The sequence below is a fragment of the Limulus polyphemus genome, unplaced genomic scaffold (assembly GCF_000517525.1).
Source record: "Limulus polyphemus unplaced genomic scaffold, Limulus_polyphemus-2.1.2 Scaffold33, whole genome shotgun sequence".
NCBI lineage: Eukaryota > Metazoa > Arthropoda > Merostomata > Xiphosura > Limulidae > Limulus > Limulus polyphemus.
In genome coordinates this window covers 1,603,927-1,620,166 of record NW_013665643.1, presented here as the reverse complement: position 1 = coordinate 1,620,166, position 16,240 = coordinate 1,603,927, and the positions used below count along the sequence as shown (strand labels likewise).

The 16,240-nt window shown below is 34.4% G+C and overlaps 1 protein-coding gene across 3 annotated transcripts in view; it reads right to left on the bottom strand.

Moving 5' to 3' along the window:
* Nucleotides 1-16,240, bottom strand: part of LOC106460333 (CUB and sushi domain-containing protein 3-like) — a 107,901-nt gene that overhangs the window by 13,151 nt on the left and 78,510 nt on the right. For all 3 annotated transcript variants that reach the window (XM_022387432.1, XM_022387426.1, XM_022387442.1), the window contains 6 exons: nucleotides 14,139-14,315; nucleotides 8,508-8,687; nucleotides 6,743-6,940; nucleotides 5,855-6,034; nucleotides 2,585-2,761; nucleotides 636-815 (listed from right to left, as the gene is read on the bottom strand). In XM_022387432.1, coding sequence (XP_022243140.1) covers nucleotides 636-815; nucleotides 2,585-2,761; nucleotides 5,855-6,034; nucleotides 6,743-6,940; nucleotides 8,508-8,687; nucleotides 14,139-14,315 — 1,092 coding nt within the window. The remainder of the gene's footprint in view (nucleotides 1-635; nucleotides 816-2,584; nucleotides 2,762-5,854; nucleotides 6,035-6,742; nucleotides 6,941-8,507; nucleotides 8,688-14,138; nucleotides 14,316-16,240) is intronic.

Sequence of the window (16,240 nt, the reverse complement as noted above, 5' to 3'; positions counted from 1 at the left end):
GTATCGCTGAAGTTTCTCAGAAAGAAATTTCTACTGGAAATTAACAAACAAGCACATACGTAGCAATATGATGCCACAAGCGGTGGATAAATACCGAACTACTAACACAACTGCTTATTAGCAGCAGTCTATTCATACCTAACAATCTAACTTATAAGAAAGAAAATGCCATTTCTTTCTGAAGATCCTTCATACATATATCTGAGAACAGCTTCTAGTTTTTCTATATCTGCAAGCTTGTGTTTAAGTGTTTAGTAATGAACAGTCCAAAAACGTCTTATACTTATGTACGAACAGAGCTTTATGGCCATGCACATTGGAGTCAGCATATCTTAATACTTTCAATACTCTTAAGTACTTAACTATACATACACACACACATACTAAAATTAGTGTGAAAAACATGTATTTATCTAAGGTATTTCCTATAAAATAAAATGAATGTGATTATGTTTTTATCTATAAATACACTTAACTACTGGCTATGCACTAACCCCTCTGTAAACAATTTTACAGTTCTTATCTACCACAAAAAACTTAGTCTGTTGATTACACTAATTAAATAAGAATATCCTATTACCAAGGGATCCATCTATTATCATAAATATATAGTAAACATAGTTTAAATAACTTACAAATACACCTAGGTTCTTGACCACTCCAGCTACCAGAGGCCAAACAGTGTCTCAAAGGGTCTCCAACCATCCTATACTCTGGTGAACATTTGTACTCAACCACTGATTCAAATGTAGTTGTCCCATTCATTAGAAAACCATCACCATTGGTCACTATCGTAGGATGCCCACAATCAACCACTGTATAAATACACCAGTAAATATGATACTATTCTCCATTTCTATGATTTGTCATTTTTCAATACTTTATAAAAAATTTTGAAAAATAGCTACATCTTGAGTTTTTGAGAATACATAAAAGCATTATTAATATAAATTAATAATCAATTAATGTAGATCAATATAAATTAATACACTAATATTTCTTATAAGAGAAAGATGCATAACCAATTGTCCATAAATGTTTGAAAGCAAGAATCAGAAAGTTAACAACAGCTTCCTGACATTAGAATTATTGTCATGACTAGACTGTATGACTAGAATTTTCGTAAGATGTAATTTTAATTTATATTTTACTCCAGTTATAACATCACACTGTTGAAGATTAGCTGGAGTTTAACAGAGAAACAGTTGATGTAAAAGTAATTCAGAACTAGTTTAAAAATAATTAATGTTTATTAAAGAAAAGTTACATTACAATGAATTTGCAATAAAATATGTAACTCAACTAAAACAAAAAACAACAAACTTTTACAAAAAATTACCCTCTACCAAATACATTTTCTTAGGTTTTCTAAGCTAAAGTATCCTTAGTGTTTCCTCACTTGGGAAACAAATTTTGCTATTTAAGCAATATTTTCTAACTCATTTATGGATTATATCTGGAAATATATGTATCAGATAGTTATTTACTTTTTGTACAACTTCATCTTAAACATTTCTACAAGTGCAAAAACTTTCTCAATGTGTGCTAATATTTCATCAGTTTTGTCATCTTCAATGCCTTAAGACTTTCATCCATAGCACAACTTAAACAGCTTACACTAAAGTAAAATGAACACATGGATTTCAACAGTAAAAGTATCACAGCTATATGAAATCATTAACTGGGTCTCTTCTAAACTACCATTTTTTTACAATGTATAATGAACAATAATTATGCATTAAGAAAACTGGGCGTAAGCAGGCTGAAACCTATTCTTACTAATAACTTTAATGCTGCAAAACTGTTATTGATTCCAACTCATACATAAAACAAAACAAAACACAAGCTGGTTAGTTGATATATTGCTTTATTTAAACATCAAGTTAAGGTGTTTTATTTCATACTGCGAGATTGGGGTTAAAGTTATACGACAAAACTATATGACTAGCTAATACTTTTACATAAATTTGATTTCTTCTCTCTATCTATCTTGTAGACCTAATTATTGTTTGTTATGTAACAGTCAAATACTCCAGTAAAATGTGCAATAAAAAATCCTCACTTTAAGAGATTTCACTTTATTACTGAAGAACTGTCTACAACTTAGATTTATTATAGAGCCTTATTCACTAAGTTTAAATTAGATTATTAAAAATTTAATGTTACTGACATTCAATATACCTAGGTCTGATTAAAGTTATATTTGACTGATAGTGTGAGATTATTTGTTTTCATTAATGTGTGGGACTACATGTCAGAAAATTATCTGCCCACAAAATAACCAAAGATTTGCAAATATATATAGCAAAAACCAAATCTTTCTTTAAGGACCTCCTCATAAAATTTCAACTAAAGTTCAAAAGTGGAACTTTTTTGTTGCTCAAACTTTCTACTTTACTTTTAATTTGTTGTCTAATTAATAAAGAAAGAAAAAAAGACTGGGCTCTAATATTCAATTAGAATTCTAAACAAATTACCATTCTTAAAAATGAGGTAAAGGACTTGTCTATTTAAGTCTATGTTTTGATTACATAGAAAATATGTTTATACATTAAAATTAATATAAAGGTTACAAAATGCTTACACTGACAGAAAGGTGTCTGCTCTGACCACTGACCACTATTGAGACAGGAACGTACACTTGAGCCTACCAATGTATAGCCTTCAATACAAGAATAGACAACCATCCTCCCAACAGTGAAAATGTCACCTTTAATCAAAGTCATACTGTCCAGTATATCAGGTGATCCACATGATATCTCTAAAATACAAATATAATAAGTAATACAAGTTAACATTTTTTTAAATCAAAAATGTACTTCCAATAATATCTACCTCCTTTCACATTACAGCTATTACTCGACTGCCAGGGTTTCTTCCTTTGCTCATCTTAGCATTGGTCTGATTTTTTCCCGCTTGCTTCAGTCTTTTACACCCCACATAATTGCCCTTGGTGATATTTCTCTCGTGACACTCTCCAACTATGTCAATGAGTCCTCTATCTTGGTACTGTATATAAGTACCTCATTCAGATCATGTTATCACTTTTTCAGGACTGACTCAATCCACAGTCTCTAATGGCTCTTAGTGGGGAAGAAGAGTGTGAGAGGAGGTAGGTATTATTGGAAATACATTTTCCATTTAAGAAAATATCAATTTCCAAAACATACTTACTTTCTCTCAAACTACAGCTAGAATCCAACATTGATAAGATGGAGGGGCTGATGAGGGAATTATCCATACAGAAGGTGTGTGCATAGATCATGGGTGTGTTAATAGAAGATTGGCACCCTAGTGGGGGAGCCTCCACTACATCCACAACAAGTATTCTCTTCATCCGGAACTTAATTCATGTACTGTGGGTCGAATTTTACATGATTTATCATCACTATTGGCCAGGTCCCAAACAGATAGCCAAGGTTCCACTGCTAGAGGTTAGAATTATAGGGCAATGGTCCCCATGCCCCATATTGGTGGGTAGGGCAATTGGACTGCTATATATATATACTATGAGCGGATCCCAACCTGTAGCCATAGAATGATGTGTTCTGGGCCCCAGAATCATGACAAGGAGGTAATCAGCTGAGTCTGAGTGAGATACGTGATAAAAAAAAACCCAGACTAATTACATAGTGTGTTGGAGAGAAAAAGAGATATCTCAACTCTGATAATTAAGCCTGCCTTGGTTGTTTCTGAAAGTAGAATCCAGTGGTGACATTTTGATAATTGACAAGATGATGCCAGTAGTAACCAGTTGTACATGGAATGTGCACAGATCTAGGGAGGTACTGAGAAAAAGCTTGTATGATTCGGGAGAACCCACATGGTGCCAATGCTAGTCCGAAGGTAAGACCCTGAACTGCAGTACCTGATTGTTGTGCACAAAAAAAGCCGATAGTGGTGGGACACTACCATTATGGCAATGTGCAAATAGGAGCCAACAACACCAAACTTGGACACTGTAGTAAGAAATGACAACTCAGAGTGAGGAATGAGTCACTTGTGAATGTTGGAAAATCTAGAAATTGATACAAACATGGAAGATCGATGACTAGACACCAATCTCCTGTCTTCTTGGGCCCAACAAACCAAAGGGAAAAGAACCCCAGAATAACTGGCACAACTCTCTCTACCCCCAAACTAAGCAAGCTCTGATAGCCCTAGAACTAAGTTCTGAAACCGAGGATCTGAGGGAGATGGAAACCCTACAGGTTCGGTGGATAATGGTGATGAATATGTGAACTGAATAACTAATCCTGACTCAAGGACCTGTAGTGCCTATGGATCCATGGTTAAGGTTTATCACACATCAAAACATTCTTGGAGCCAAGCCCTCACAGACCCTGAAGGAATACAATAGTCACTGACACCATTGGCAGCATTCCAATCGAGCAATAGAACCCATGGATATGTAGAGAATCTATTTTGGGTACCAATGGACCAATGGGTTGATGTAGGAGGTTGGGACCCTCAAATAGGGGAAGAACTATGACCGCCTGTAAGAGCCGATTAAAGTTAAGAGGATAATAAATAATTTGGCACTGTATATAACATGAGATGAATCCCAGATGTTGGACTATCTACTGTGGGGAATCAAAGGTTGGATTTTAGAGTTGTAAGTCTGTAGACTTACCACTGTCCTACTAGGGGACATTGACCTATTTAGGTTAACTAAAAACTCCACTCTTGAACCCCAAATTTCCAGGAGCATATGTATTCTTTGAGAGTCGGAATATGCTTCCACTTGGCAGTGGTAGGCTAAATAACATAGTTCAGACAACCATAGTGAACAAGGCATAGCTGTCCCTTCACATAATTGATCAATAAACCTCCCTGTATGAACCACAATGTCAGTGGATGGAGGAAAAACTAAGTATTTGCTCCCAGACCTAACCTTTCAGCCATCAAATAGGGTGCAGGCTCAAAAGCAACACGGGAAAGACCTAAAATTCACAAACTCGATGAACCAACTGAAGAAAAGGAGCCTGAGGCAGCTTATCCCAAAGTGGCTTCCTGAGAATCCAACAGAAAAAAAGGTGCAAGAGAAAGCAAATCTAAATTCTCTCCAAAATGCCCAGGATCACTCACAAATGCAGCCTCAGAGCCCCTGGAGAAACACCACCAAACCAATTATATGTGTCCATTTCACTAAGAATAAGATCACTGACAGTCTCAACTGAGAATTACCACACTCTCACTTTTAAGTGAAGCTAGATGTCAGAGGTGGGATAACAGAGACCTGATTTGCCTGAAACCTATTAACAAACATTTGTCAAGAAAAAGTGATAACATTATCTGAATGAGATGCTTATATACAGTACAAAGATAGAGGGCACATTGATGTAGGTGGAGAGTGTCACAACACAAATATTGCCAAGGGCAATTAAGTGGGATATAAAAGACTGGAGCAAGCAAGAAAAAGTCTGACTAATGCTTAGATGGGTAAAGGAAAAAAACCCTGGCAGCTGAGTAATAGCTGTAGTGTGTGTGTGAGATGATGTAAGTATGTTTTGGAAACATCATCTTTAGCCAAGATCCTTGTTATATACATATGCTAAACATGAAGAAGATGTCATTGTTTTTGTTTTCATTTTACATTTACCACAGATAATACACTTATTATTATAAATCACTACACTTGGTTTAATATTTTACATATTAAAGGTTACTACATTCATCATGCAACTAAAATTCGTCACCATCTCAGTTGATGGGAAAGTTTAAGAGGTAACATGCTGTAAAAATAATTTTTTGAACAATTATTTATAAAAATTAATACACTTACTATATATACAAGCATACTAAATCAAATCCAAATTATTCATATTTAACACTTCTGCTAAAATCCCCTGACCTATACATTTGGGTTCTCGTTCACTCCATATTCCATCATCCAAGCACCGCCTATGATTAGGTCCAATAATTTTGTAGTTTTCATCACACATGTATTCTACTGACGAAGTGTAGAAGGTTGCATTGTCTGGGAGAAGCCAGTGACCATGAGGTACTGGTAGTGGAAAACCACAGTCCACATCTATATGTGCAAGATTAGAAACTTATGGAACAAAGAGTAAATACTTCTTTTTAATCATAATAATTAGAAAACATGTAGGATAACAAAAGTAAGTTAAAACCCAAAAGGAATGTCTATCTTACAGAAGTAGTTGGTCTATCTTACAAAACCACTTGGATTATCAGGTTTCTAGAACTGTGATTTTACTTGTTAACTATGCAATAATTAATTTTATTAATTACTAAATTAATATAATAAATATTAAGCAGTATTAGCTATCAAAATAAATACATTTTGCAAAGAATCAAACAACAGTATTTTAAAGTTCATTCTATTTGACATGATTCTTTAAAAATTTAGCTGAATACAAAATTTTCAGATTCTCCAGACCAAATGATTTCTGCCAAAGCTTTCAATCAGAAACTCTCTCCTTCAGAAAACTTATTTTCAAAAGCAATAGTATCATTCTAAACCATTTATGTATTCTTGATAACAATCTGCCAAACACATTGCTCTATCCAAAGAGACTAAAAATAAATAAGGTACTGAAATTCTCAGTCAGTCTGCTTAAAAGAAAAAGCAGTTTTGATTCATCTAATCAAATATAATTACAAATATTTTAAATTTATAAATTCTAAGGGAATAATATACTGGTGATACTGTTTTTAAATTATTATACAATTTTAGTTACAATCGATTGGCATGCTGTTTTGACACTTAATTACTTACATTTACAAAAGGGAACCTCTCCACTCCATACTCCTGTTTGGAGACACCTTCGTAATGGCACTCCCGTTAAGACATGGCCTTCATGACAGCGATACTGAGCATTAGACCCAACCTTGAATGAGACAGCTGAAGAACGATCATTGCCGCTATATACAACTGAAGCATTCTGTGGCACTTCGGGGATTGGACAACGAATTTCTGTTAGGATATGAAAAAGTTATCAATTTAGATTAAAAATTCTATACAATTTTTAAATACGGTTAAGAGAAAAAAATATAAATGATTTGGATCCATAGGTATTTTCTGATGATTATAAATGAACTGATAGCATAAAATTACCATGATAATGCAAACGGAATTTATATTTTAAAAATATAAAACAACTGTTCTAGAAAGATATTTCTTTGTGATGGTAATACAATTATTTACTCTTTTACTGTACAATACAAAGGCAATTTGTAAAATTACTAATCCATTAGATGCTGTAACTACTCAAGTAGAAGACCTTGATCACTGAAATTTGGTGTCATAAATGGGAAAAATTTCTTAAACACTACTGAAATGGAGCTTTAGAAAATATAAAGAATTCAATAACTTTGTGAGACAAATAGAGTCTTATTAAGAATACTTCTCCATTTCTAAACATAGTTAACACCATTTTACACCTAAACATTATTGTTCCTGCACTTTTTGCTCAACCTATTGATGAACCACATTTAAGAATTTCCTTCTAGTATATCAAATTTGTCTATAGAAATCTCAGGAAAGGTTGATTTTTTTCTTTGTTTGTTGATAAGCTTAAAGATATATTATGAGCTGTCTATGATGTGCCAACCACAATTATCAAAACCTAGGATTTAGTGTTTTAAACCTTCAGACTTACCACTGGGGAGCAGAAAAAGATAGATTTTCTTAATATTTCAATTTTTACTAAGCCTTAAAATAAATGATGTTCTAATGTTTTATTCTTTGTGAAAGTTAAGCTACATTAAATACAAATGGTATTTCTATCACTATTCAGCTACTTTTAAAAAGATAAATACTATAACAGCAACAAGGAAAGAAACTATATTTTTTGGTTACACCTTCCTACAAATTCTATATTTTAACAGACTAATTTTTTTAACTTGTTATATAACTACTGAGGACATTTTCAGCTGCTTACCAAATATACAAAGACCAATTTTAAAAGCTGTTTTTAATGATAACTTGATTTTTTAAAGTACACTAATTATTGATTTATATTTTTTCTCACTCACCCGCATGCTGGGTGAGAAGTTAAAGATCACAAGACAGAATAAAATTCAAAAATGAAACTGAACCCTTGTTTATGTTCATAACACTCTATGTTAGCATATAATTAAGCAGCTTTATAGTCAGTTTCTAAAAGATATTTGAAACTACATTAACAACTATCTAAAGCATAAATTACCTTTCTCAATCAGTTTAGTCTACCTATAAAAAATTCTCAAAAATAAGTCTATTATATCCAGATGTTAAGTATAGAGTTACTATTACATATATAAATTCATGCTATAATAAGATAAAAATTGTTTTTCACTTCATAAAATATTTAAGGTTTCACAAAATGTTGTTATTTGGCTACTAAATATGATATCAGGCTAATAAACTTAGTAATAATAATATTTATAGAAAAACTGACCCGTTGTTCCATTCTTGGCATTGTAATTTATTATATTCTAGCTGTCAGTGTTTAAATTGTCACTGGTTTCTATTTTATTATTTTATTAAACATCTCACTGACCTTCACAGATGGGGGCATTTCCACTCCAACGACCATCTTCCAGACAAATACGCACTGTATTCCCAACTAGACGATACCCAAAACTACATGCATAGGAGATTACACTCTGAAGGTAAGTAGTTTCATTGGCATTATGGACAGCTCCCCGAGGTATAGGTGGCACTCGACCACAGTCAATAACTGGAGAAATTTAAATTTCATTATGTAGTGCCTTTTAATGAAAACCAGTTATAATGTATAAATGAACTGCCAAAGAACTGCCATGTGAGTTTGGAATTTTTTATCACTGTCAAGAAAGGATATTCCCCTTCAAAGTTCCCAAAGCTAATAAGTTTCAAGTTTTAGGTAAATAATGAATTATATAACTTGTCTTTCTTATTTTGCATATCTAGAAATAAACATGGCACTGGGAGAGTTGTTTATCTATAAATGTAGCAGTGAAAGAGTCTAAGAAAAGCATAAAAATTAAAATTGTCATCAACTAGTACACTCTCACTACTTTGCAATCCATTGCATAGAAATGCCATATATTTAAAACCTACTTTCTGTGATAAGTTACCAGTTACATCTTCAAATATATTTTATCCAGTGGATAAAAGTTAACATTTTCCTATACCAAGAATGCATTTCCAATAATACCTCTTCTCAAACTTCAGCTTTATCCCAATGAAAGTTTATCTTCTCTGCCCATCTTAGCATTGGTATGAAGCTCACCTCAGTTGCTCCAGCTTACATCAATGTGCCCCCTATACCAGATTCATATATAAGCTCCCTGTTATTACTTCCCATTCACTTTTTGAGCTGGTCCAAATTAGTAGACCTGAAACTGGCCATATCATGGGGAGGAAGGGCTAGTAGAGTGTGAGAGAAAGTATCATCAGAAATAAATTTTGGTATAGGAAAATGTTAACTTTTGAAACACACTTACCTCCAGTGAGGGCAAGATCCACACAGAAAGCATCTGCGTAGAAAAGAGGTGTTCAAAAATTAGATGTAGTAACAGCATACTAGTGGGCTCTGCACTACTTCTGGAACAGTTATGTTCTTCACCCAGACAATAGGAAAGCTATTTCCTGGAAGTAAAGGCTGACCGACCACAAAGGAAAAATCCAAACCTCATTAGAAGAACATGAATCCATCCAGACACCAACCAGGCAGACGAGGTCCTACATTTCGTTATTTTAATTATAGACCTATGGACCCAAATTGAGATCCAAGGCATAGTGGGTAGGGCATGAGGACCACTTTTTATTTGATCTTGATTAGGGATGTAGAATTATTGGAACCCAAACTGAAAGTTACAGAATGTTGCATGTCAAGGCACCAGTATTATGAAAAGAAGGCAAGCAACACAAAAATGTACAAGGCCTCACTCCAACCTGAAGAAGTGCAAAATGCAACACGCCAAACTCGGAATTATGGAACCTATCATGTCTCACTCAACCTGAAGAAACATAAATTACCCAGCCTGGGACTACAAACCGAAATCCTAACTCCCAACCTGAGAGATAAGGCAACACTTCTTGCCCCTGGAATTATGAGAACATGGAACAAACTAAGTCCAACCAATGGCACAGGAATTGATGCTCCACATGCAGAATTACAAGGAATCAAGGACCCTCTTCCACGATAATTGAAATGGAAAGAATGACCACACTCAACTCAACCAGTTAGTGAAGAGTCATCTCTGAACTAGAATTATGAGGAGGCTCCAGCATAGGCTGGTCTTGCTCATACCATACATCTGGAAAAACTATCCAAGGTAATGGTAGGAGGGCACCCAGCTTTTCCCTCCTCTCCTTGAGTGGAATAATAAGTCCAAGCACCATTCAGGAGGAATAAACTTTTGTCCACCACACCAGCAACTGGAAACTATAAGTGGTAGCCTCCCATGCTCCACTGGGAGAAATGGGGAGATACTTGTGTTGGGTAGTCCCAAGAAATGATGCTCTAGAGACTGTGTAATAGGTGAACCACATTCCCTATTTTGAAAAGCAAACTGAACCAGATTTATTCAGTCTAGAGGTCAGCAGGGATGGGTAAAATACCCTTAAGTTTTACTCATGATAGTTCATGAATGGCAGCCCAGTAGTGTACTTATATGTGTGTTATAATTACTTACCTCCCGGAAAGCACATAAGGCGGTCTTATGGAACACCCAATCTCAACAGAGCTCATTGTTACCAGGAATTATTTTCTTTGATCGACTGGTAGCCAGTGCAGATTTGGAAATAAGCATACCTGAACAGGCAACACCTGCATAGAGTGAGATCCAAATGAAAATGATGAGAGGCTCCCTGAAAAAGAATAGAAATAAACACAAAAGAAATAAAGTCACTCACCTCTCTTATAAACTAGTTGAGGCATGGAGAACAGCCACAGGGGGGGGGGGAGCCTAAAACCTTCTGAGGAAGCATATAAGTGTATTAGGCATGAGGCATGGTCCACATACCAGCACAATCTATTGCAGTGGGTAATGCAACCGAGCCACCATGGACATCGAGATATAGTGAATTTGATGAGATGAGACCCAAAGAAGTCTCCATTCCTCAAATGAAATTCCAGAGTTAGCAAAACACACCAGTTGACAAACACAACCTGTCATAGTGACAGGGGATAACTCATGTGACATCTTAGGATCCCAATAAATAAACAAATGGTGATGTAAACCCCAAAACTCTTCAGTGCACATAGTATAACATTGAAGAGCCCGCACTGGGCATAAACGATGATCCAGATCTGAGTGTTCATGAAAATGAGAAATGGAGGAAGATAGATAAAAGAGAAAGTCTTATCTCCTTCTCTAGCCACTGATGTTTATGGGAAAAAGGACCTATCCAGATACAACAGAACATAAGTGGAATTGTAAAGAGTCCTGTGAACATGAATCGCAAACACATCTAAACATCAATGGGTGCTAGGGCCAACAAAAAATAAGTCTTATGTGAAAGGTTATATAGGAATCATGATGCCAAAGGTACAAAGGATAGATGAGATGAGGCATGGAGAAACACCAAGATATCCCAAATAGGAACCTGGAAAGGACATCTAGGGTAAATACCTGAAAAGATTTCAGAAGCAAGGACAAAATTGGGGACTCAAAACTTTATGTCTTCCAGAAAAACAAAAAGTAGCTGACAAAGTTGCCTTATATAGAGAAGTGGATGAAGTTGCCAAATCTTTGTCAAATAACTATGTCAGAATTCGAGAAACATGCAGCACAGTGGGATGAGAAAGATTAAAACCATGTCTGAGAGATCACTGATGATAAGTAAACCATTTCCATCAATAAACATCTAACAAAGAACATTGAATGGACTACTTTAATAAAGATGCCACCCAAGAAGTCAATCCCTGACATTGTGCAACATAATGCATAAAAGCTAGGCATGAAGCTAGAGAAATGTGATCACCAGATAACAAATGTCCAACTGAGGCTGACATAAGGATGGATGGCCAGAGAGGAAGCGGAAGAGGTTGGCACTTCTAAAGATATTGAAGGAGTGGAAACCAAAGATGACCTGGCCAATTTGGCACCACCAGATGAACTCAACAGGATGAGAAGTGAATCAGTGCAAGAACCTTGGATAACAGATGAAATAAAGGAAATATGTAAAGATGATGATCCATCCAATCCTGGCTGAGAGCATCTATGCACAAAACCCGAGGGTGATGGACATGAGACCAGAAGAACGGGAGCTGTGCATTCCAGTGAGTGTCAAAAGAATCAATCTAAGGCATCCTGAGATGAGAACAGATCCAAAACTTGTGGATGAAGCATCCATTCCATGGAAAAAACTGTTGGGATGAGATAACTGATTGGCCACTAAGTTCATAACACCTGAAACATGACAAGCAAGGAGAATAATCTAATTATTGTGGGCCCAATAGAGAAGATCCAATATTTGAAAACAGAGAAACCTGGAGTGCCCCCTTACTTATAAATGTAGGAGACCACAGTGGAATTGTCTGAGTGAAGCATTACCACCTTCCCTCTCAACAATTCAAGAGCCCAAGACATAGCTCGTTGAACTGCTAGAAGCTCTAAAAGATTGATGTGGAGAGAAGATTCCTCTTCTGTCCAGAGGCCCTTGAATTCCATATCCCCTACACAAGTTCCCCATCCCCAGAGAGAAGCATCCTGAAAAAGATGTATCTCTGGATATGAAGGTGAGAGAGAGACACCTACTGTTGTGTTGTTCCTCTTCAACTACCAGCCAAGATCGAGCAGGTTGGAAGCTGATAGGGTCACTGGACAATCCAGCATATCCATGTAAATGTTCCATTGGTTCTGTAATGACCACTCAAGAGAACGTATGTGGGCCTGATCCAAGGAAATGAGGAATTCCAAGGATTCCCACATCCCCAAAAGTGATTGAACCACATGTGCTAGTGGAGAAGGAGATGACTGTATTAGAAGAATGGCCCATTTCATGGCCTGAAGGTGTAGAGGAGAGGTTGGCCCCGACTGAGACCTGAAATGAAAAACATCCCTAAATGGATGAGGTACTGTGTGGGAGTACAATTAAACCTCCTTTTTGATGAAAAACCCAGCTCTTGCAGCTTTGGATAAAATAACTTGAGTGTGAAGCTCTGCCAAGTGACTGGCAGGAAGGAGCAACAAAAAGCCAGTCGACAATATAATGGTGAGTGAAATTGACGTGAAAAGGATCTGGCTATCCAGCAAAAGATGTGCTGGGCAGATGCAAGTCCAAAAGGTAGAATGTGAAACTGAAAAACCTGTGGAGGGTGAAGATAAACAATAAACTCAAAATCCAATAAAACAGGTCAGAAATTTTTTTTTCCAAATCATAGGTATAATTGAAGTTATATAACACATAAGAGAAACTCGCAGCAAGCATGTAAAACCATTGTCATAATGTTCTGCCATCAAGAAAACAGTGTAGGAAGTAATGATGGGAAGCTTATATACAGACCTGGTATAAGAAGTGCATTGACATAGGTGGAGAAAATCACAAGATTTAAATTGCTATGGGCAATATAGTGGGGTATAAAGGCTAGAGGAAGTGAGGTAAGATTCATACCAATGCTTAGATGGGCAGAGAAGAGAAACTTTTGTCAGGATAGAGCTAAAGTATGAGAGGATGAAAGTGTGTTTTGGAAATATCTTTTACAAAGCTTTTGAAAACAGATTAAACACAGTATATATACACAGACTATAAAAACATTAAAAACAAGTCTATAATAAGAACAAAAGGGACCTTATTGTTTGTTTGTATAAGTTCATCTTTGAAATTTCAGTATTTTAAGCTTTATAAATTCAGTGGTAAACAAGTTTTGCATTATAAAGTAAGCTTTATCTTCTTTTACTTTTCTAGAAAGAACAGAATTTCGGATGATTATGTACATACACAAATGCATAAGATTATAATGATTGTACCTTTTTTTATTACAGTTGCATATTTAGATAACAAATTTCAAAAACCATAAATAGTGACTTCTGTGTGCTTATGAAAAATTATGGTATTTAATATCCTTCAGAATATTTTTCCTGACTCTTTGAGGTAAATTTCTCAAAATTCACTTTGACGTTTTAGCTCAATGATTTTTTCTCTTCAGGCGAGTGGGAACCCTGTACTTATTATTATGTTTTATTAATTTAATACTTACATCTGCACATAACAGCTTCACCTGACCATTTTCCATCCAATCCACAAATTCTTTGAGAATTTTTACTAATCATCAGATGTCCAGGTTCACAGAAATATTCAATGACAGAGTGGACAGTGAGTCCATCTCCCTCGACATACGATCCAGGGTTAATGTCTGGTTCTCCACAGTCAATTACTGTAGAGAAAAATATTTATAAGACTGTAAAATATTTCTAGTTCTCTATTGATAATCAGTGCAACAGCACAAAAAATCAAAATAACACTTCAAACCCTCTGTCTTCCCAAATTAAATCATCATAACAGTTAAAACAGTGAATATTAAACTGTTTTTTAGCCGTTATCAACACTATAAAAACTGAGAACATGTCAAACTTCCAAACTCTTTGGCTTTACACAAACCTTACAAACAGCAAAAGAAAAAGTTTTACTGTAAACATTTTTTTGAATGTAATCAAAACTGATGAAGGAGTTAAAATAATATCTTACAATCTACAAGTAATATGTTTTTTTTAGATTTCCCTTGTCAATCTTTGTGCATCTGTAAAGAGAATAGTTACTAAGCTGCAACACAAAATTTCAACAGTTCTTCCCAGGCAAGTTATTTAACAAAATAAAATTTCATTTTTATTCAAAATGTTTTTAAACTTCTCCAAAATACACAACATCTACATTGTACCACCTAAAGTACGAAATAACAATTAGTTATGAAAATTTAATTTTCACATCACACAATGATTATTATTTTAAATTTTAATATTACACAAGAATTAAAAGTATACATCATCAATACGAATGGAATGTTTTGATTAAGTTAGAAAACTTGTAATTTCTATCAATAATAAGAATGAATAAGAAAAATATATTAGGAGAATGCCAATATAATAAATTACTTCTTAATACCAAAAACTAAAAAAGAAGTGTACAAGTTAACTCTTTAGTAATGGGTAAGTTAAAGTACACACGTCACCACCTTTTACAGTTACATTTAAAATTTACATGTACACAAATAATCTTGGCATCACAACATATTTCTTAATTTTATAAGGAAATATGTTTTTTAAAATCTTCAATCTCCTCTATTATGAGAATTTTATATTTGTTGTTTAGGTCTTCCCTCTTCTCTAATTCATTCACCACTCCTCCAAGAAGTATAGAATTTAACGTAAATTACTTATTATATGTATTATTCAGGTGAAGCATAATTTTTTAGCCTTCAATCTTATTTGTTTATGGAGCCTTAAACTAGAACATTAGACCCATTTGCTATGCCCACCAACTATATCCTCTCTTTCACATATTACCAATAGATTTCTCTGATGTTTTATAGTACATTATTTATAACCAATAGAAAGCCAAAGTTTAATCTATCAAATGATATATTATATTATGTTGTTTTCTGTACAGATAATTGTTTCTATATTTCTTTCTCATAGGAATCAAATTGACAAGCTTAGCTGAATTTTTAAAGGCTCTTATCTCAAAGTTAGAAAGCCAGAAAAATTATGATAGTTATAGAGCATTGTTTGCTTTTGCATATTATTATTCTGTGTTCTTAGGTGCATTATCTAATCAAATAAAAAATGATTTAATATAGTAGTACCATTAGTATAAAAAAGTTGGCTTAAGTTTCATTGACAGTCAACAGCAGAGATAAGAAGATCCAGGTAAGTACTATATTTTTTGTTTTTCATGTGTATTCTTTATTTATTATTATAAATGTAACTAAAAAGTAAAAATTGTAAACTTATTAGGTTAGATTAGGTAAGATAATTAAAAATAATGATAATAATAATAATTCCTCGTGAGATAAGCTAGTTAGCAGCTCATGCATTAGGTAATTTAATATGGTAATGTGAGCTGCAGGTTCATTGAGTGATTTATAGCTTATGTGGCAGGGTTATTAGTTAGACACAGTTCAAATGGTAATAAAACAATTAAATTAAGTATAAATACACATGTACTGTTACAGGTTTTAAGCTATTTAGGATAAACAATTGTAATTTCCTGTTACAATTTCCAGTCATTTCAGAAAGAAAAAAGGTAATTTAGAATTATTTCCTTTTTTTTAAGGTGGTTATGAGGTTGGTCAAATCTACCAAC